The 22160-nt window shown below is 47.2% G+C and overlaps 2 protein-coding genes across 2 annotated transcripts; one reads left to right on the top strand and one right to left on the bottom strand.

Annotated features, from left to right (window-relative positions):
• Nucleotides 1-960: 960 nt before the first annotated feature.
• Nucleotides 961-21335, top strand: HDHD5 (haloacid dehalogenase like hydrolase domain containing 5). The gene is made up of 8 exons (XM_025461607.3): nt 961-1123; nt 9806-10009; nt 11067-11179; nt 12431-12524; nt 13842-13875; nt 15538-15712; nt 20105-20293; nt 20474-21335. Exons 1-8 carry the CDS (start codon nt 998-1000, stop codon nt 20805-20807), a joined length of 1269 nt encoding a protein of 422 aa, XP_025317392.3. The 5' UTR covers nt 961-997; the 3' UTR covers nt 20808-21335.
• Nucleotides 17718-18023, bottom strand: LOC112668968 (protein PET100 homolog, mitochondrial-like). Its single transcript, XM_025461608.3, has one exon. The coding sequence runs from the start codon at nt 17982-17984 to the stop codon at nt 17754-17756; it is 231 nt and encodes a 76-aa protein (XP_025317393.3). The 5' UTR covers nt 17985-18023; the 3' UTR covers nt 17718-17753.
• Nucleotides 21336-22160: the final 825 nt, after the last annotated feature.

Here is a 22160-nt window from a genome sequence, read left to right as displayed (position 1 = left end):
GATGCTGCTCAGTTGCAGGTGGACTGACAAAATTAAGGTCTTGGCTTCACAGTTGAGGATCTAAGGGTATTGCTAACCTGTGAGGCGGCAGAGTCTCCGTCCATTTTTGACCGCAGTCTCGCTTCCTCTCACCTAGTGCTAAGAATATTGCAGGTTCAGCCATTTTTAGTGCGACTATATCCAGGGGACAGGTCAAAGGGTCTCAGGGGAGGGGCCTCTTAACCATTTCAAACGGTGGAACAGCTGTGCTCAAAAGCAAAGATGTGTGCTTACTTAGCTATGTGACCCTCTTTCGGGACAATTATTTTCTACCTTGTATTATAGTCCTGCCTCAGCCTCCCTGCTAAGTGAGTTTGCAGGCTTATGTGTGTGTCTGGTCTCCCCAGGAGTTAGCACAGAGCTGGGCAGGGACGACGATCATATCGAATATTCACTGAAAGTCTATACAAGGAGGGCTCCTCGATATCCTCCGAGGATTCCTTGACTGACTGGGGTCCAGGGCACTTCAACGTCAGAAGAAGGCTTGGCTCCTCGGCCGCCCCCGCCCCTTGCAAATAAGTATTAGTGCGTCCACAGTCTCCGGCTCCCCTGACAGCCGCGGCGGTGAGGGAGCGGAGGTTCCCGGAAGTCCGCAGGTGCAGGGGCCGTGCACACCGCCCCGCTCGCCGCAGGCCTCCGCGCGCTACGACGAGGGACCGTGCCGGCAGCTCTTCCCCCAGCAGGAACCCCACCCTCAGCCCGCGGGGCACGAACCTTCCGTATCCTGCCGGGTCCCGGCCCCGGGTCCCGGCCCCAGGCCCCGGCCCCTGTGCCCCCCACGCCCTGCGCCCCGCTGCCCCGCGCCGCACCGGGCCGCGGGTCACCGACGTGGGACTACAACCCCCAGATGCCTCGGCGCCGCCCGGCCGCGCGCTCTCCGGCCGCTGATTGGCTGTGCGCTCGGGGCGGGGCCGCGGGCCGGGGGCGCTGTCTGCACGTGCGCGCGGCGGGCTGCTGGATGGCTGTGCTCCGCGGCCTCGGGGCGGCCCGCGCGGCGCCGGGGCTGTGGTGGCGGGCGGCGCGGGCGTCGGCGGGGCTGGGGGGCCGCTGCCCCGGGAGAGGCCGCGCGGTGGACGCCGCACAGGTGGGGACTGCCAGGTTCCGGCCGGGCTGGCCCTCGGGCCGGGGAGGGAGGGGCGCGGGCCTGCGCCGCCGGGCGAGGCCGCGGACCTCGGTGCCCGGGTCGCTGCCGCGCGCGCCGCTCTGCGCCGCCGTCGGGGGCGAGGCGTTACTCGAGCCGGGCTGCGGGCACCACGCGCCCGGGGCGCCCCGGGGCTGAGCCGTGGCCGCGCCGCGCCGGCCGTCCGCAGAGCGCTCGGCGGCTTCTGTGCCCGTCTCCCGCTCGGGTTGTGAGCCCCGCGCTGCTTCATGATTATCCGGGCGGAGCCTCTCGGCCTTCACTTCCAGCTGCGTCTGAAAGAAATTTGGGAAGCGGCGATGGACTCCCCTCTGGGAGCCCGGAGACGAATGTGGGTTTCGTGCTCGTGGGCCAGCCCGTGCTGAGCACCGCTGCCTGGAAGGCCTGAGGGGCGAGGAACAGAACAGTGGAGGGTCCCTGATTTGTGCAGGTGCCTCAGTGATGATGATTCTCTCGACAGCTTTGGACGTAAATGTAACCCTGCAGTAAGGAAGCTGAGGCTTGGAGTCAGGTTTTTCTTTCTTTCTTTTTTTTAATTTAATTTTATTTATTTTTTAATTTATTTATGATAGTCACAGAGAGAGAGAGAGAGAGAGAGAGAGAGAGGCAGAGACACAGGCAGAGGGAGAAGCAGGCTCCACGCAGGGAGCCTGATGTGGGACTCGATCCCGGGTCTCCAGGATCGCGCCCTGGGCCAAAGGCAGGCGCCAAACCGCTGAGCCACCCGGGGATCCCTGGAGTCAGGTTTTTAAGTACTTTTCTTAGTAAGGCCAAACAGCTGGCGGACGACCGCGGGGACTCTAAGCCAGTGGGCAGATCTGTCACCCTCACTTGCCCCTGGGCCATTGGCTTTTTTTTTTTTTTAAAGGATAACTTCCTTTTCTAAAACCACAATTTCTGTATGTAATGATAATTTTTAAAAAAGATTTTATTTATTTATTCATGACAGACACAGAGAGAGAGAGAGAGAGGCAGAGACACAGGCAGAGGGAGAAGCAGGCCCCATGCAGGGAGCCCGACGTGGGACTCGATCCCGGGTCTCCAGGATCACGCCCTGGGCTGAAGGCAGGCGCCAAACCGCTGAGCCACCGGGCTGCCCTGTAATGATAATTTTTAAAAAGAAGATTTTATTTATTCATGAGAGAGACAGAGAAGCAGAGACACAGGCAGAGGGAGAAATAGGATCCCTGAAGGGAAGCTGATGCGGAACTCCTTCCAGGACTCTGGGATCATGACCTGAGCTGAAGGCAGATGGTCAACCACTGAGCCACCCAGGCATCCCAATAATGATAATATTGTACATTTTAAAAAAAGATTTATTTATTCATGAGAGACCCACAGAGAGGCAGAGACATAGGCAGAGGGAGAAGCAGGCTTCTCGCAGGGAGCCCGATGTGGGACTCCATCCAGGATCCTGGGATCACACGCTGAGCTGAAGGCAGATGGTAATTTTTATAGTGCTTTCACAGTGACCCCTCGATAATTTTAAATAACTACTTATTTCTAAAAACACATAGTACTTACTTTGTGCCAGACACTTCACAATTATTATTTTGTACAATTTTCATAACAACTCTGTGAGATAAGTACTGTTATTCCATTTTTACAGTTGAAGGAACTGAAGCAAGGAGAGGTTAAGCACCTTGCCCATGGGCATAGAGCTGGTCAGAGGTAGAATCTGGAATCCAGAGCTCTCTGGAGCTAGCTAGAGTGCTGGCTCTCACTGTTATTATTTTGCATATAGAACAGCTAAGATTCAGAGAAGTTAGGTGACTTGACCAGTGTTGCAGAGCTAAAAGTGACCACACTGGAAGCATAGAATGAGAATATGTTGTTAGAAGGACTTTTGCTGTCATTTATAACTATTGCATTGATTGCATCATCTTTGCAAGGTCCTGAGATATTTCCAAGTGACTTTCTTTTTTTTTGTTTTTTTTTTGTTTTTTTTTTTGTTTTTTTTCCAAGTGACTTTCTGATAGAGTAGAAAAAAGGGGAAGAAAGGGATGTAGCATAGCGCAACATTTTGGAGTACTAACTTTATTTTTAAGATTTTATTTATTCATGAGAAAGAGAGAGAGAGGCAGAGACACAGGCAGAGGGAAAAGCACGCTCCACGCAGGGAGCCTGATGTGGGACTTGATCTCGGGACTTCAGGATCATGTCCTGGGCCAAAGGCAGGCACCAAACCGCTGAGCCACCCAGGCATCCTGAGATATTTTATTTTTTAAAACTGTATAAGTTAAAAAAAAAACAAAAACTATATAATTTTCAAAAATCAAAAAACAGAATAATATATGAACCCAATTTCAGTAGTTATTGACATTTTGCCACATTTGCTTTGCTTGTCTTCTTCCCCTCCCTTTTATTCCCAGCTATAAGATTTTAAAATGAATGGCAGATTTCTTGTCACTTAACCCCTAAATTCTTTTGTGGGTACCTCTAAGAAAATGACATTTTAAACATAACTAAATGCTGTTATCATACCTAACAGTATTAGTAATTTCTGAATATAACTTAAAATCATGTCATTTATTTATTTTTTTAAAGATTTATTTATTCTGAGAGAGAGAGAGAGAGGCAGAGACACACAGGCAGAGGGAGAAGCAGGATCCTTGCAGGGAGCCCGATGCAGGACCTGATCCCGGATCCTAGGATCACGCCCTAAGCCGAAGGCAGACGCCCAACCGCTGAACCACCCAGCCATCCCAAAATCCTGTCCTTAAAATTTCCCTGATTGTCTCAAAATTATGGGCAGATAAGTTTTACATGTAAGCTTTCATTTTTTTTTTTAATTTTTATTTATTTATGATAGTCACACACACACACACACACACAGAGGCAGAGACATAGGCAGAGGGAGAAGCAGGCTCCATGCACCGGGAGCCCGATGTGGGATTCGATCCCGGGTCTCCAGGATCACGCCCCGGGCCAAAGGCAGGCGCTAACCCAGGGATCCCACATGTAAGCTTTCAGTAGCAAGTCCATACACTACAAGAAAAAAGTCAGGTCGTGCTCTAGAACAACATAGTTTTTACCTCCAGGGACCTGTCTTCTAAGAGTCACTAACTGTTTGCCCTTGGGAACGGATTTGGTGGTCAGGTAATGCTGCAGGGGAAAGTTCTCTTATGTTGGCTGAACCCTTCATTCATCCTTTGAGTCCTTCAATCAGTAAGTCAACCTTTGTTAAGTACCTGTGAGACCGTAAGGGCTGCACTAGGGGTGGGAGTTTAAGGGAAGATCACACCCCTCCTCCCTCTGGTCCTGGGCAGTGATTCTCTTTGAGAAGAATAAAATGATGACATCAGAAAAGAGCCATAGATTCTTTCCCCAGGAAAAATGGAAATTGAGTTTTCAGGGTTTTTTTTGGCCACTCTAATACCTATCCATGGGCCCCCGGTTAGGACCCCCATTCTAGCAGGCTTTGTTGAGGAAGAGGGGGGTCCTCCAGGGATCCTTGTGGGCCGTCTGGTGCATGAGCACACCGAATACATAGAGAAACCCAATCTCACATGGCTGGGGGCTGGTGGGAGGTGGAACAGTGTGCTCCAACACAGACACCTCAGTACCTCTTGTGTCCCTTCCTTACTCTCGGGTGCTGCCGTGGGGGTCATGGAGTGAGCTCCGACTTTGTCACAAGCCGAGTTTAAGGCCGACTCTGGGTGAAGCGCTTGTGAACTTGGTCACCTTTGAGTTTGGTTTCTTATTCATCCAGTCACATTGCCCAGTGAATCCATATTGAGCATTATGTACAAACCAGGCCCTCTTTGCTAGGTATTGTCAATTGGAGATAATGACACCCACACCCAGAGGATTGGTACAAAGATTAAGTTAGCGTACCTTTGTGATTTGTCCAGCTCAGAGCTCCGTATGGCTATGCCTCTGGAGTACGACCAGCAACAGTCTCTGGAGCCAAGAGTTTAGGTATTTCCCTCGTGGCATGTGAGATTTGACAAGTGTCTGCTGGAGGTCAGAATTTCTTTCCTGCTTATTTGAGTTGCTTGCCCTTCTAGTTTTCAGGGTCCCTTTTCACCTCTGACTTGGCACTGAAGCTGCCTTTGTTGAAGGCTGGAAGGTCTCGTGCATAGGCCAGCATGAAGGAGCTGAAAGACAGCCTCCTTGGGTGGTCTTCCCTGCTCAGGGGAGTGGAGATGGGGGTTATTACTTGATAGGCGCTTCATTTCCTAGTTTTCTTGTTCTGGAAACTTATCCCTTGGAAACTTATACCTCGGCTTCCTTGATCCCACACCCTTTGGATTTTCCTCCTCATACTGTTGCTCCTCACTCTTTTGCTGGTGACTTTTAGGTGGCCCTTCCTTAAATGGCGATATTCTTCCTGGTTCTCTGCAAGTCTTGCTTCAGCTCTCACTCTGCTTGTGCTTCTCAGGCTCTTCTCTAAGCAGAGAGTTTCTGGATTTTCCTTTCCAGGACCTCCTTCTATTCAGTGCCAATATCTTCACTTGCGTGTGTGACAGCTCCAAAGTGGGATGTATCTTCTGCTGTCCCCGACCTCCCAGCTGCCACTCCAGAGTGTCTTGGGCCAGTGAGTAATACCAGCATCCACTCTCCCAGGGTCTCAAAAGTATCTCAAAAGTATGGGAGTCCCTGTGGCCCCTCTCTCCCTCAGCCCTGCATCCTATTGCTACCAGGTCCTGGCTGTTCTGCTTCCGAGTTCTTTTTTTATTTTTTTATTTTTATTTTTATTTTATTTTATTTTATTTTTTAAAGATTTATTTATTTATTCATTCAGAGAGAGCGAGAGAGAGGCAGAGACACAGGCAGAGGGAGAAGCAGGCTCCATGCAGGAAGCCTGATGTGGGACTCGATCCCGGGTCTCCAGGATCACAACCCGGGCTGCAGGCGGTGCTAAACCGCTGCGCCACCAGGGCTACCCTTTTTTTATTTTTTTAAATTGTATTTATTTATTCATGAGAGACACACAGAGAGAGAGAGAGGCAGAAACACAGGTAGAGGGAGAAGCAGGCTCCATTCAGGGAGCCGGATGTGGGACTCCATCCCGGGTCTCCACGATCACATCCTGGGCTGCAGGCGGCGCTAAATCTCTGCGCCACCAGGGCTGCCCTTGTTTTTTTGTTTTTAAATTTTATTTATTCATTTATGAGAGACACACACACACATACACACACAGAGAGAGAGAGAGAGAGAGAGAGAGAGAGGCAGGCAGAGACACAGGCAGAGGGAGAAGCAGGCTTCATGCATGGAGCCCGAAGTGGGACTCAATCCCGGGTCTCCAGGATCATGAGCTGGGCTGAAGGCGGCACTAAACCGCTGAGCCACCAGGGCTGCTCTGCTTCCGAGTTTAACCTGTTCTCTCCCTTCCTACAGTTCTTGTTGCCACTACCTCATTAAAGCCACCATCATCTCTGTCTTAGATTGTAGCCAGTCCCAACTGGTCTCTTTCAACTTGACTTTCTTCGGTTCACTCAGTCTTCACTTTGCAGCCAAGATTTTCTTGTGGTGCTGGTCTGATATGAGGCCACTTGTTTTGGACTCCTTAAATTGGCCTACGAGACCTAGTCTGGCTAGTCTTCACCACCGCTATGGGTTTAGGTACCCCCTCATGCAGGCTCTCAGGTGCCTTACTTTCCCTCATGTCCTGATGTAGCACTCAGTGCAGACTGTGCTGTGACTGCTGGTTGAGTTGTCTTCCCTATTGAACCGTGTAGGCAGTCTGCCTGCTTGTCTAGTCTGGTGCTAAATGTCTAAATAGATATTTATTAAATAAAGCATGTATTTAACTCTTTTGCCTCGCTCAAAATTCTCTTCTAAGAAACTACCTTTGTCTAATTCTGGTTATTTACTCAGAGCTTAAGGACTCAGAATTGATTTGCACTTGTGAAAATGCTGCAGTTTTCATGGGTTTAAGTGTTTCCTGGACTGGTTGCTTTTTCTTTGACCCTAGCTGAAAAATGCAGAGCCTGGAGCACTTGTTCCTCACAGACAGAGCCCTGTTTGTAGAGTTGGTGTGTGCAATAGCAATGGTTTGGCTTAGTAGGCACCAACAACAGGAAAATAGCAAACAGGTTCAGTTGGATTTTTTTTGACATTTGAAAAACATCTTATATGTTAATAATAAATGGAATGAATTTTTAGTTGTATTTATTTTTTAAACTTTTCCTAAAAGATTTATTCATTTATTTGAGGAAGGATGGAGGAAGTGTGAGGAGAGATTGGGGGAGAGGAAGGGGAGAGCAGAGAGAATCTCCAGCAGACTCTGCAGAGTGTGGAGCCCATTGTGGGGCTGATCCCAGGACCCTGAGGTAAGACCCACACAGAAACTGAAAGCCAGACGCTTATCTGGTTGAGCCACCTAGGTGCCTCTAAAATTTTTTCCTGATTTTTATTGATTAATCTCTTCCCCTAACGTGGGGCTTGAACTCACTACCTTAAGATCAAGAGTTACTTGACCAAGCTAGCCAGGTGCCCCTGGGAATAATTTTTTTTTTTTTTTTTTTTATAGAAAGGATGGTGTTGGGGCAGCCCCGGTGGCTCAGCGGTTTAGCACCGCCTTCAGCCCAGGGTGTGATCCTGGAGACCTGGGATCGAGTCCCACATTGGGCTCCCTGCATGGAGCCTTCTTCTCCCTCTGCCTGTGCCTTTGCCTCTCTCTCTGTGTGTCTCATGATTAAATAAATAAATCTTAAAAAAAATAAAATAAAAAGGATGGTGTTAAAAGGGTGCCTGGGTGGCTCAAGTCAGTTAAGCATCTGCCTTCAGTTCAGGTTATGGTCTCAGGGTCCCGGGATAGAGCCCTGAGTTGAGCTCCACACTCATCAGTAGAGAGTCTACTTCTCCCAACCACCCCTCTCCCCCCTCTGGCTAGTGTGCATGCTCTTAAGTAAGTAAGTAAATAAAGTAAATAAATAAATATGGCCTTTTTTTTTTTTTTAAAGAACAATGTTTAGAGCACCTGGCTCGATCTGGGATCTTTAGCCCCATGTTGGGGGGAGAGAGTACTAAAAAAAAAATAATAAAACTTAAAAAAACAAAAGACAATGGTCAACTTTAGAAGTCCCAAGAAATGCAGATTGAGAGGAGATACCATTTTTTTGAATTTAAATCTTTACATTAAAAGATGTTTGCTAAACAAAAAAAAAAAAAAAAAAGATGTTTGCTAATTAAACTCTTCGATGCAAGTGAAAATCAACATAGGCAAGGATAAAGTGAGTTACCAGTGACCATGTAAGTTGACACATGTTTTTGGAGAACAATTTCTCAATAGGTGTTATATTATTAAAATGTTTACACTCTCTTGTCTTGTTACTCCTGATTTTAAGACTAGCTTAAGGGAAAAAGCAGTAAGCATGAAGAAGTTCCTTATAGCATTATTTGTAGTAACAAAAATGTAGGGCAACATAAGTGTCCAAAGGAGGGGAAATATAATATTAGTGGAATATTCACTCAGAATTATGTAGTTAGAAATGATGTTTAGAAGGTAGAGCTATGTGGGCAGCCTGGGTGGCTCAGTGGTTTAGCGCTGCTTTCAGCCCAGGGCCTGATCCTGGAGACCTGGGATCAAGTCCCCTGTCGGCCTCCCTGCATGGAGCCTGCTTCTCCCTCTGCCTGTGTCTCTGCCTCTCTCTCTGTGTCCCTCATAAATAAATAAAATCTTAAAAAAAAAAAAAGAAGATAGAGCTATATATATTGATATGGAAAGATAACTAAGAGATACCATCTTAAAAAAGGTCAGATGGAAAAGAAAGTACAGTATAATGCCATTTGTATTAGTTAATATAAGAAATTATGACTATACAGTTCTGGAGATATATAAGAGGAAACAGCACTGGGTAGAAGGAGGCAAGACATTTAAAATTTTTTTTATATCATCTGTAGCAGTTGAGGTTTTTTTAAAACTCCGTATGTTGTTATAGTAAAACAAAATTGTAAAAGATGATTATGAAGGCTGTTGTAAAGATAAAAATATTTGAATGTCAAACAACAAGCTGCAAAATTGGACATATAGTTGTCTATGTGACAAAAGAATAGAAAAAGAAGAGATAAGATCAGTAATGTTAAAGTCCTAGGATTTTTTTTTTTGTTTGTTTGTTTTTTAAAGATTTTATTTATTTATTCATGAGAGACAGAGAGAAAGGCAGAGACACAGGCAGAGGGAGAAGCAGGCTCCATGCAGGGAGCCTGATGTGGGACTCGATCCTGGGACCCCAGGATCATATCCTGGGCTGAAGGCAGGTACTAAACTGCTGGGCCACCCAGAGATCCCCCCTAGGATGTTTTTGAATTTCTCTATTTTCCAGTTAGAAGTTCTTTTATATTATGTGAAGATAGTTTTTTTTTTTTTTTTTTTTTTTTTTTAAGATTTTATTTATTTACTTGGAGAGTCAGAGCATGAGCAGAGGGGAGAGGCAGAGAGAGCGAGCTTGGGATCATGACCTGATTTGAAGGCAGATGCTTAACTGACTGAACCACCCAGGCACCCAATGTGAAAATAGTTTCAACCAAATAGTTATATGCTTAAAAATCATGAAGAGGGACTAATTATTATAGATGGATTTGCCCTATCAGAAATTGCATGTCCTCATGTGAGGGTCTTTTCCTTCTTCCCTTTTGCCTCTGGACTCAGGCTGTAGTGATTCTCTTCCTTCTGTGCAGAGCCCACCCACTTTCGGATTCTTGTTGGACATCGATGGAGTGCTGGTGCGGGGTCACAGAGTGATTCCCGCTGCTCTGGAAGCCTTCCGCAGGCTGGTGAACTCTCGTGGGCAGCTGCGGGTGCCCGTGGTCTTTGTCACAAATGCTGGGAACATCTTACAACACAGCAAAGCCCAGGAGCTGTCAGCTCTGCTGGGATTTGAGGTAAGAGGCACTGGAGACATGGAAGCCCAAGGAGCTGGTTGCCAGTGGAACCCCCATTCCAACTCTGATTAAGGTGCTTTTCCTGGGTTGGGGTACAGTGTCAATAAGCTCTAGGGCATTGCCAGATGGGTCAGTATTAGAAGATAACTTGAAGTTCAGCCCTAGCCTCATGGGTAGAGCCTTACAGCAAGGGCATTTTTTATATATTAATTCACATTGAGCACAAAAATTCTGCCCATGGATTTGGCAGTTTCAGTCTGCTGTCTTTGTATCCATTTTTTTCTGGGTTCAGTGTTGTCTCTTGGATTATCAGCCATTGGAAAGCGAGGGTCACATTTTTCTAAATCTATATGCCAGGTGGGACTCTGAAGTAATAGCCTTTGTTTCTCATAATGAAGAGGTATATATCTGAGTGAGCATTGTCCCCTGGAAGCAGTCCCTCTTCATTCACTTGCAGTTCCACGTGGCATATCCACGTTGACACATCCTTTGTTCAGAGTGGGTTGAGTTCAAGAGTCCTTCAGAACCAAGAGAGTAAAGTGGCTGATTGACTGGGTAACGCTGCCTGGGGGTGAATGCAGAACAAAGGAGTACAACTGGCTCCCTTCTGTGGTTTCCCGGAGAGAGTTCCGAAAACATTTTGAGTATTAGCTGCATCGTTGGAGTTAGTACTATAAATGTTATAAAAGCTAAGTCTTTGAGTAGAATTGAAACCAGAAAAAAAAAAAAAAGTCAGAGGCCGAGTTCTGTGACTGACAAAGAACATGAATGTAAACCTTGAGGTCTTCAGATGGAGGAACCAAGCAGGACTGGATTGGCAAGTGGTCAGATCCCACCACCAACCGCATTTCCTGCTTTGGTTTTTCTGGCAAGAGCCAAATTAGCTTCTTATACCTGTTTGGGTAGTGTCTAGAAGTGCTGGGTGTCAAAAAGGGCTCCGCCCCTTTTTTCTGGGCAGTTTTTTCCCTTCCTAGGTGAAAGAAGCCATCATGTCCCCATTATTTTCCTTTAACTACTCTGTCCTCTGCTATCCTCTGTGTTTTGGCTGTCCCCACAGGTGGAGCCGGACCAAGTCATTCTCTCTCACAGCCCCATGAAGCTCTTCTCGCAGTATCACAGCAAGCGAATGCTGGTGTCTGGGCAGGGGCCTGTGGTGGAGAATGCCCGAGTGTATCCTTTTGGTGCTTGTTCTGGCTGGTGAGGAAGGCGCAGGACTGGAGTTCTCCTCCCATGGATGAGGGGGAAACCAGAGTGGGGTGTTTCTGGCTGCATAGTATGGGGGCTCAAAGGATACGTAGTGGGCTCTTTGGAGAGGGAGGATGGCTCCTAGGTGTGGCGGGCCCTGGTGCCACAGTTTGCAAAAAGCCAGCCCACAGAACCTACTGGGGAGCTTAAAATACAGATTCTTAGTTCACTAGGTTGAGATAAAAATCAGCAGTCTGTATGTTAAAAGAGAAAAGTAGGTGATTCTCTAATTAGGTTTGAGAACCACTACTCCAGCACTGTTCCTCAGGGTGCTCAGTCAACTTATCAGCTAATATTAATTTACAGTGAACCTTTTGGGTATGTGCACACTCAAGAGGCAAGAAGAGTTGGTCCTTGTTCTCAAGCAGCTTTTTCATTTGCTCATTTGGCAGACCTGTGTTGAGCACTTCTTGTATACCAGCCCCATGCTTCATGCTGTTCAAGGACAAGAGGGACTGAGAACAGCCCACGGGACTCTCTTCATCAAAGGGTTTATATTGGAGGAGGCAGGAATAACATACCCACAAAGGTTAAAGGAGTATTTAAAATGGCATATGATTGGAGTGCCTGAGTGGCACAGTTGGTTGAGTGTCCCAAGTCTTGTTTTCAGCTCAGGCTGGGATCTCAGAGTTGTGAGATTGAGGCCTTGAGTCGGACTCTATACTGGATACAGAATCTTTAAGATTCTTTCTCCCTGTCCCTCTACGCCCCGCCTCTATTCCCTCTCTAAGAAAAAGAAAAGATTCCCAAGCCTTGACCCAGCAGTGATTTGCATTAAAAAAAAAAAAAAAAGATGCCATGTGATTGAAAGCTTGAGAGCACAGTCTGAGAGTCCCAGGTGTTGGGAAGGGACCACCCGGGGAGCGGCTATGATGGTGGCTTTGTGAAGGGGTGTGGCTCTGCCACAGGAGATACTTAGGTTTTCTGTGCAGGGAAGGAGCTAAGGAGGCTGGAGAGAGAAGGAAAGGGTAGGATCCCTGAGGCAGGAGACTGGATTGGGATAGGGTGGGGAATAAGAGAATAGGAGGAGCGGTGCCTCAGAAGTAAAGGCGAGGGGCCAGTGAGTTTACTTAGGCAGGGGGTGAACTAGTTTGGTTGGGACTGTGTTGGTTCTCCTCCCCTTAAAGGCATCTTGCCTCAGAACCGTCCAGCTTTGCTTCCCTGACCTAGCTGTAGATTGGGCTTCGAGAATGTGGTTACTGTGGATGAGCTGCGGATGGCCTTTCCTGTGCTTGACATGGTTGATCTCCAGCGGCGGCCGAAGTCCACGGTAATAAGGAATGTGCTCCTGGGTGTCTCATGTTTAGTTTTGTCCTCTTGTTCTCCACATGGGTTCCTCTTACCAACCTCGCAACCTCTCCCACTGAGAACTACATCTTGTTCACCATAGAGAGGCACATCTGACCAAGGATTTTGTTCCCCAGATATACAAGGATGGCCCAGGAGAGCAACAAGTTCCTAAGGGCTTTCCTTTCTGCATTGTTTGTAATTAGCTGAGAATCCTTTTCAAAGCCCTGGCACCTCCAATGAGGAGTTTTCTATTTTACCAGCTGGATTTCTGACTGTTGCTTGGGGAATCATTAACCTTTGTGGAATTAATCATTGTTGCTCCTTTATTCTGAAGCTTGCTATGGAGAGCTGTCCTTATGAGAAATAGCTTATTCGTAAAAGTAACTGGCAATTCTGAGTATGCCCATGTTCCTTTTTAGGTTTGGCTCATAATTGAACCACTGGTTGAATTTCTTAGTCATGGGCCTCTGATTGATCTTTTAGAGTATGACTGCCTGGCTCTTGATGGCTCTTGGCCGCCCTTCCTCGTGTGAACTCTCTGTCACATGGCCTGCAGTTTAAATCAGGTCACTATCAGGATGTGGGGAAATGCAGTTATAAACAGACAAGCTTTTATTTGTTTATGTAGCTTTAGTCCTCCTTCCTCTAGAGCTTTTGGATTGAATGGAGCACTTCATCTCTTTTCAAAGCTTCTTCCTAGGACCATGCAAATCATGTGGGGAACCAGAATGTCAGACTTGGAACAGATCTTAGAGTATCTCAGAGACTGAGCCTCACACAGGGGAAGTGATCTACCCCAGATCACACAGCTTGTTAGTGGTAGAGCCAAGATTAATAGTTTAGGGAAGGAATGGACTCTGGGAGAGTGGTAAAGGCTCTTGCCTCTTCATCTCATATTAAGAGAAATGGTCCATCATGCCCTGATGGCCTCCCCTGTCTCCATAGGCTCTCCTTCCTCTTAGCTGCCTGACTCTAGACTCTTGCTTGGCCTATATCTCACCTCCTGTCCCCTCTGGAGAGGGGCTACTGACCAGCCCTTCCTCCTGGCTGACCTCCTTATGTGGGTTCCCTCAGTGTGTTCCATGAAAGCCCTGCTTATTCTCTCTTCACTTTTGTTTGTGAATTTTCTTCCTCAGTCCTATCTGGCTTCTCTTTGTCTTGGGCTAGACCATGGGGGGTGGTCTTTGATCTTTCTAGTATGTCTTTTTTCCTGCTACCCCTTGAAACTGGCTATGTGGTTGTCTGGTAGTGGACAATGACCGTGGCATTGATGGGCCTTTTCTTTGTTTCTTGGCAGCCCCTTCCAAGGAATGACTTCCCTGCCATTGAAGGTAATGAGGGCCTCTGCTGGTGCAGATGTGGCTCTGGGCGGTCCTTCTTTCAGCCTTCCAGGTTGTTCTTGTGCAGCTGTTTGCCTGTAAACTGCCAGGGTGGCTGTGGGTGTTGGATATCAGGTCACCGGGGTTCTAGTCTCAGATCTACCACTCAGTACCTCTAAGATAATTGTTTTTAATTTTTCCTTCCCCCCATATCACTTGCCTTATTATTCCAGGAAAATTGTAAGTGTAGAAAACTGTAGCATGGAAAGGCTCCCAGAGGTAACATAGACCAGTATTTCTCAGCTCCATTCAACCCAGTTCCCCCTTGTGTAACAAAACTATTGTAATGTCCCCTTAACTGCCCTGCAATGAAATTCACAGATAATACAACTTTTGTGTATACATGTATTAAAAATTAACTAGTTAAATGTAAAGCCCTAATTGTAATAGGAGAAATAAAAGGAAAACTTTTTAGTAAGGTAATGTGTATTTTAATATGTAAACGATTATTCAGGAAAACATAATGTAGTAAAATGGTTATACCAAACATGGAATCACCATGTTACAGCTACAAATGCAGACTGATGTAGGTATGTTTATAGGTGTGTTTTATTGGTGACTCAGAAATTAGGGGCTGCATTGTCATTGGTGAAGTGATTTTCCAAAATAGGTAACATTGGTAAAATCTTGAAAAGATAAAGTGCAGTCTTCTCTTGACTTACGTACATGATAGTTACATTTTTAGAAAAATTGGTATTTATTAAAACGCTACTTTGTATTTACATGTAGAATGAAATTAGAGTTTAAGCTCAAATAATTATAAACAGGTTATTCACCCATATGAATGTCAGATGGGGCAGTCAGATGTTAATAGAGGGGGCAGTTTCTGATTGTTCCAGACCATCCTGAGCATGTAGCATTCCTGGTCCCCTCCTACCATCCTTGCCACTGTCAGTCATCATGACAAGATACATCCTCCAGTTTCTAGAACACCTCCCTAGGGGGCAGTGTTCCCTCATTGAGACCACTGGTTTGGTTCAGTCACTGGTCTTGTAGCTGATGCTGGCAGCTACCACGTATTGAGTGTTATGTGTCCATCATGAGTTAAGTGCTGTATTATATCTCATTTTTACCCTGAACAGTCATAGGTGTCCTCATGATGTAGCTGAGCTGAGGTTAGGGAAGGTAAGTAGCTTGCCCACAGTCACAGAGGAAAACGGACAGTCAGGTTTGGAATCCAGGTCTTTGTCATTCCAGATCCCCCTCTCCTAGCTGTTAGGTGCACTGGCCCCTGGTGCTCTGAGAAGTAGCTGAGGAAGGTGAGCCCTTTGCCAGGAATTTGTGGGTGAGATGGTTAGGAGAACATGAGTCCGCAGGAGGACGCAGGCCAGTGACTTGGCTGCTGGTTTTCTTTGTTTCAACCTCTTCTGTGAAGCATAAATAAAAATGGAATCCCTTAGGAAGTGCCTTACCAGGTCCTGGGCTCTGTTTACCTCAAGTGAATGAGTGAGTGGATCTTTGAAGGCTGGTTCTGGGAACTGTACCCTTGCATGGGTGTGTTCTGTGGAGGACAAACTTATGGTTGGGTGGCACCAGCTGGTATCAGCTTGCTTCGTGAGGGCCTTTCTCCTGCCTGCCCTGTAACCCTCACCTCTATGCTTTTGCTCTATAAAGGGGTGCTCCTCCTTGGGGAGCCAGTCCGCTGGGAGACAAGCCTGCAGCTGATCATAGATGTCCTTCTCAGCAATGGGAACCCTGGGACTGGTCTGGCAACGGCTCCCTATCCCCATCTCCCTGTCCTGGCCAGCAACATGGATCTCCTTTGGATGGCTGAAGCCAAGATGCCCAGGTAAGGACACAGGGTCTCTGGTCTTGACCGTGGTGGCCACTGTCAGCTGCTGCCTGGGCAATCCTCCTGACACTTTCTTACCATCATTCTGGTACTCTGGGCCATCAGACCCCTGCCTGGGTTGGCCCTGTATTTGCCACAGAGACTTGGCCTTTGGGAGGATTTTCAAGGGGTCACTTTGCATACTAATTAGTAAGTGAAAAGTATAGCTTACTGATCACTGAAGATATGTCGAAATGATCTTTAACACCTGACTTTTGCCGAAGATATGTCGAAATGATCTTTAACACCTGACTTTTGCCCTCCAGAATCTTTTGTTGTTGTTGTTTAAAATTTTATTTATTTATAGCATGAACAGGAGGGGCGGAGGGAGAGGGAGAGAGACACTCCATGCTGAGCCTAGAGTACAATGTGGGGCTCGATCCCATGACCCCAAGATCATGACCTGAGCTGAAACCAAGAGTCAGATACTCAACCAGCTGAGCCACCCAGGTGCCCCTGCCCTTCATAATCTTAACGGAACATTTTTTTTTTTTTTTTAACGGAACATTTTTTTTTTTTTTTTAGATGTTTAATTTTTTTAAAGTAATCTCTGCCCCCATTGGGGGCTCAAACTCAGAGCCCTGAGATCAGGTGTTGCGTGCTCCATTGGCTGAGCCTGCTGGGTGATGCCAGAACATGATATTTTTTGTCTGTGGAACCCAAATGATGAATGACTTCTGAGGCCAAGCAGTACAGCTGCTCTTTCCCTTCTCCTTGTAGCACTAGTTCCTTCCCATTTTGTCTCCTCCTGCCCTTAATATGTAGGAGTAGGGGAGCAGTAATTGTTCTGACAATTATGTGGGCTGGAGAACTGAGACCCAGTGGGTAAGTGACTTTCTCATAGGCACATGGATATTGAACAGGCCCCCATGCCCTGCTCAGCTGTGTAGACCTCCTCTGTGTGTCTGACCCTAAGCACAGTCTAGGCAGCTCTTTTCCTAGCTCTCGAGGGCCTTGCTGGAAGGGCAGCTGTGGCTGCTGTGTACTATTTGGCTGCTCTTATCTGCGGGGCCAAAGTCCAGAGTTTTCTTTCCCTGCTACTGATTCCCAGTGGACTGTGTGAATGATCCATCAACAGAGGGCAGCAGGCCCAATGCTGCCTCAAGTCACATGACTCAGTAACTCCAAAGAGATGGTGTTATGGTGTTTTCTTGTTACTTTATTTTTTTTAACTCCATAATTATTATTATTATTATTATTTATAAATTTATATTTTATTGGTGTTCAGTTTGCCAACATATAGAATAACACCCAGTGCTCATCCCATCAAGTGCCCCCCTCAGTGCCCGTCACCCAGTCATCCCCAACCCCCGTCCACCTCCCTTTCTACCACCCCTAGTTCGTTTCCCAGGGTTAGAGGAGTCTCTCATGTTCTGTCTCCTTTCTAATATTTCCCACTCATTTTTTCTCCTTTCCCCTTTATTTTTTTATTTTATTTTATTTTTTTTAAAGATTTTATTTATTTATTCATGAAAGACATACACAGAGAGGGGGGCGGGAGGGAGGGAGGCAGAGACATAGGCAGAGGGAGAAGCAGGCTCCATGCAGGGAGCCCGACGTGGGACTCGATCCCGGGACTCCAGGATCACGCCCTGGGCCGAAGGCAGGCACCAAACCACTGAGCCACCCAGGGATCCCCTCCTTTCCCCTTTATTCCCTTTCACTATCTTTTATATTCCCCAAATGAATGAGACCATATAATGTTTGTCCTTCTCCGATTGACTTACTTCACTCAGCATAATACCCTCCAGTTCCATCCATGTCGGAGCAAATGGTGGGTATTTGTCATTTCTAATGGCTGAGTAATATTCCATTGTATACGTATACTACATCTTCTTTATCCATTCATCTTTCGATGGACACTGAGGCTCCTTCCACAGTTTGGCTATTGTGGACATTGCTGCTATGAACATTGGGGTGCAGGTGTCCCGGCGTTTCACTGCATCTGTTTTTTTTTTTTTTTTTTTTTTTTTAAGAAACTGTGTGTATGGGCTAGGACTCAGGAGCTCTGCTGGGCAGCGCGAAGGAGCTTCTCCTCCCGCTGCTTCCATATCCTCTCCTTGAATTCTTCTAGCTCCCGACGTTGGTCCTCCTTCTCAGGTGGCCACAGCTCCCTCTTGCACTGTATGACATAGTCCTCAAACCACTCAGCCTGATTGGCAATCCAGAACATAGTGACAGGGAAGGTGAGGTAGAGTGTCATCCGAAACACCTCCAGCTTCACCTCCATCTCGCTTCTCCTCCTGCATCTGTATCTTTGGGGTAAATCCCCAGCAGTGCAATTGCTGGGTCATAGGGCGGATCTATTTTTAACTCTTTGAGGAACCTCCACAGAGTTTTCCAGAGTGGCTGCACCAGTTCACATTCCCACCAACAGTGCAAGAGGGCTCCCCTTTCTCTGCATCCTCTCCAACATTTGTGGTTTCCTGCCTTGTTAATTTTCCCCATTCTCACTGGTGTGAGGTGGGATCTCATTGTGGTTTTGATTTGTATTTCCCTGATGGCAAGTGATGCGGAGCATTTTCTCATGTGCTTGTCCGTGTCTATGTCTTCCTCTGTGAAATTTTTCTTCATGTCTTTTGCCCATTTCATGACTGGATTGTTTGTTTCTTTGCTGTTGAGTTTAATAAGTTCTTTTTTTTTTTTTATAAGTTTACTTTCCTTCTTTTTTTTTTAATTTATTTTATTTTATTTTATTTATTTATGATAGGCACACAGTGAGAGAGAGAGAGAGAGGCAGAGACATAGGCAGAGGGAGAAGCAGGCTCCATGCACCGGGAGCCCGATGTGGGATTCGACCCGGGTCTCCAGGATCGCGCCCTGGGCCAAAGGCAGGCCCAGGGCCTGTCTTTTAGTTTTGTTGACTGTTTCTTTTGCTCTCTTGTTACTTTAAAGGGTATATTTCTGGGCAGCCCAGGTGGCTTAGCGGTTTAGCCACCTTCAGCCGAGGGCATGATCCTGGAGACCCGGGATCAGGTCCCATGTCGGGCTCCCTGCAGGGAGCCTGCTTCTCCCTTTGCCTGTGTCTCTGCCTCTCTCTCTCTCTCTCTGTGTCTCTCATGAAAAAATAAATACAAATCTTAAAAGAAAAAAAAAGGTACATTTCTGCAGTTGGAGGTCAGATATTTTTTCCGAACTGTTCTTCCTACAGTTAGGGTGTGCTGACACTAAGTGGGAGTTTGGTTATGTAGGCTGGAATGGAATAGCGAGGCACAAATTTCAATTTATAAATCAGATTTGAGATTAACTTTCATTCACTCATTTAAGAATTGAAAATAGAATTTGTTATATAAATAAGTGATACGGAAATGTAACCATAATGTGTTGGACAGTATCAATTAGGATTTGGTTTAGCAGCCTGGGATGAAAACTCAAAAGGAGGGATCCCTGGGTGGCGCAGCGGTTTGGCGCCTGCCTTTGGCCCGGGGCGCGATCCTGGAGACCCGGGATCGAGTCCCACATCGGGCTCCCGGTGCATGGAGCCTGCTTCTCCCTCTGCCTGTGTCTCTGCCTCTCTGTCTCTCTCTGTGTGACTATCATGAATAAATAAATAAAATCTTTAAAAAAAAAAAAAAAAGAAAAGAAAACTCAAAAGGAAAGTGTCTTAAACAAGGTAGAAGTTTCTTTCTTTTTCATGTAAAAGAAGCATGGGGTAGGCAGTCCAGGGCTCTGTGGATGTCACACCTGTCTGAGACACAGACTCCTCCTGTCTTCCTGCTGTGCACGTCTTAGCCCTTCACAGCATAGTCCCAAAGGGCTGCCTGAGCTCCAGCTGCCAGACCAACATTCCAGGCAGCAGAGAGGAGGGTGGGGATGGAAAAGAGTACTCGCTCCCTGATTTTACACGTCCTAGAAGTTTAGCCTGGCGAGGTTGCACACCTAGCTACAGTGGAAGGGAGTACTTGTTTGTACACCTGGTTGTCATATGGTGAGCTAAAAACTGGCACTGAGAAAGAAGGGGAGAAGGGCAGCCAATAGTGTGCCACACATTTAAAGTGGAATTTAAACTTAGGTTTGTGGAGTCTGACCACCTGGGTTGTGATCCTAGCTCTACCACCTTTGGAAAGTTACATAATGTCTGTATGCCTCAGTTTGCTCACTTGTAAATGAGAATGATGACAGCTCTCATGGGGTTGTCTTCTGAGAGTTAAATGTGATGTGCTATCTATAGTGCTCAACAAGTGTTAGCAGATAACAAGAGGTCATAAAAGTAGGGTAATAAGTGTAATTCTTACTAGACATAATTATCTGTCACCAGATAAAGGGTGCTGGAGTGAAAGGTTGGTGTATAGGGTCCTGCTTGGAACTGGGGAGGGGAGGCCTGAGCAGCTGAGGTCTCTTCTCTGGCAGGTTTGGCCATGGCACCTTTCTGCTGTGCCTGGAAACCATTTACCGGAAAGTGACAGGCAAAGAGCTGAGATATGAGGGCCTGATGGGCAAACCGAGTGTCCTCACGTATCAGTATGCAGAGGACCTCATCCGGCAGCAGGCAGAGAGGCGGGGCTGGGTGGCCCCCATCCAGAAGCTCTATGCTATCGGGTAAGTGCTGTTCCATCTCATCGTTTTTGGACTTCCCTGCCCTTCCTCCCTCCATCCTCATCCACTGTTCCCCTGTATCGGATATATGCTAGCCCCACAACTATCCTCTGCTCTCTCTGCCTGGTGACACTGAATTGGGTCTTGTTCTCTTTCTTTTTCCGGTATGGCTGTCTCTGCCAGCGACAACCCTATGTCTGATGTCTACGGTGCCAACCTGTTCCACAAGTACCTGCAGATGGTGAAGCGTGATGGGGCCGAAGAGCGAGGGGCTGGTGGCTTGTGGAAGCCGCGGCCCTCAGCAACCCAGAGCTGTGCCTCTATCCTGGTGTGCACTGGTGTGTACAGTCCCAAGGGCCCAGAAGCCACTAGGCCTGCTCAGGATGCAGAGGAGGCTCCGTTCCACGGCCACCGGGACTTCAGCTTCAGTCCAGGGCTCATGGAAGCATCCCACATCGTGAATGATGTGAACGAGGCTATACAGCTGGTTTTCCACAAGGAGGGTTGGGCTTTGTAGTGAGGGCTGTCCGTCGGAGACAGGGGCAGGCGGGATGAGCTCCAGGGGAGTCCTGTTGACTAGCTTCTGGCCTGGGTCACTGGGTGTCAGGTCAGGGTTGCTTCCGTGACACTCTGTGGCCCCACAATGGATATTACTGGTGCCTTGGAAGAAGACACTGGCTTTTTCTCCTGCTGGGCAGTCGCCCCAGAATTGTACCCAGGTAACGTTTTGGGTAGAACAGCCAGGATTTTCTGGCCCTGTTCCTGTCTGCTTCTCCTGGCAGTCTGACCTCAGGCCAGTCGCTTTAACTCTGTGCCTCAGTTTCTTTTTTCATTTCGGTAGGGACTTCTGAAAAAAGGGGAAGTGGTGTGAAATAACGTGGAAATTTCTGCAGAGCCTGGCCTGCACTGAAGGCACCACTGCATGCCAGCAGTGTGTCACTAACACTAAAATACTGCTTTTTACTGTATTTTAGCTTATTGCCCAGAGACTTTTAGGCTTATTTTTTAAACTAAAATAATCATAATAAATATTCATTATGCTGTCTATCGTGAAGCGCTTCTGGAATGTACTAAAATATCCTGTGGGGGCTGGATAGTGGGTGAGCAATGTGGGTGACCCCAAAGCAAAGACATTGGTGCCATTTTGCTCCATAAAGTGCTGATTGATAACTCCTTTCCTACCTCGGCTCTCCTTCCCACCACCAAACCACCGCTGGCCTGCGAAGCCCGAGTCTGTCTAGGAATTAGTTATGACAGGCTTTGGCATGTACTTGACAACTCTGATACGGAAAAGAAAGGATCTTGTAAATGGTTTGTTCTGAAAGAAGGAACTTTTTTCCTTTAGTGATCCTGGAAAGTATGTTTCTTCTCTTCCTCCCTCTAGGGGCAGTCTAGTCACACTTTTCTGTGATCTGTGTTGCCCATGACCCCATGTTTACCAGATCCCCTGCTCCTTGCCCTCCTGTTACTCTAGCAGACACAAGCTGGTGACTCCCTCCTGTCTTCTCAAAATACTGTTACTCGACGGTATCTGACTGCCTTCCTGACCTCTTTGGATGCCTGGTAGTCATTTAGAAGGGAGAGAACATAGGAGATTGGGAAGGAGTAGCCACTGAAACAGGAGGGGAATTGTGAGTGGGTGTTTGGGAAACTGAGTGAACATGTTTCACAAAGGAGGGAGTGATGAGCTATGCTTACTCCGTAAGTATCAGCTTGGCTGTGTCCAAAGCCAAATGTAGCTCAACCCTACTGCTAGCACCCTGAGCAGCCTGGCTCCCGCTGAAGCTCTTCCCCCCCACCCCCTCCCACAGTAGACAGTAGCACTGAAGACAGTAGGCTGAAGGCTTGGGCTCATCCTTGTCTTCTCTAG

Source organism: Canis lupus, chromosome 27 (assembly GCF_003254725.2).
Source record: "Canis lupus dingo isolate Sandy chromosome 27, ASM325472v2, whole genome shotgun sequence".
NCBI classification, from domain to species: domain Eukaryota; kingdom Metazoa; phylum Chordata; class Mammalia; order Carnivora; family Canidae; genus Canis; species Canis lupus.
Note: the sequence above shows the minus strand (reverse complement) of the source record. Positions and strands in the feature narration are given on the sequence as shown.

Excerpts from the sequence above, each read along its gene's own strand:
- HDHD5 (XM_025461607.3), top strand. The coding sequence starts at position 998 with ATGGCTGTGCTCCGCGGCCTCGGGGCGGCCCGCGCGGCGCCGGGGCTG. Across the intron at positions 11,180-12,430 it reads GTGGTGGAGAATGCCCGAGT|ATTGGGCTTCGAGAATGTGG; the intron begins GTATCCTTTTGG and ends ACCTAGCTGTAG. Across the intron at positions 15,713-20,104 it reads GCTGAAGCCAAGATGCCCAG|GTTTGGCCATGGCACCTTTC; the intron begins GTAAGGACACAG and ends CTTCTCTGGCAG.
- LOC112668968 (XM_025461608.3), bottom strand. The coding sequence starts at position 17,984 with ATGGAGGTGAAGCTGGAGGTGTTTCGGATGACACTCTACCTCACCTTC.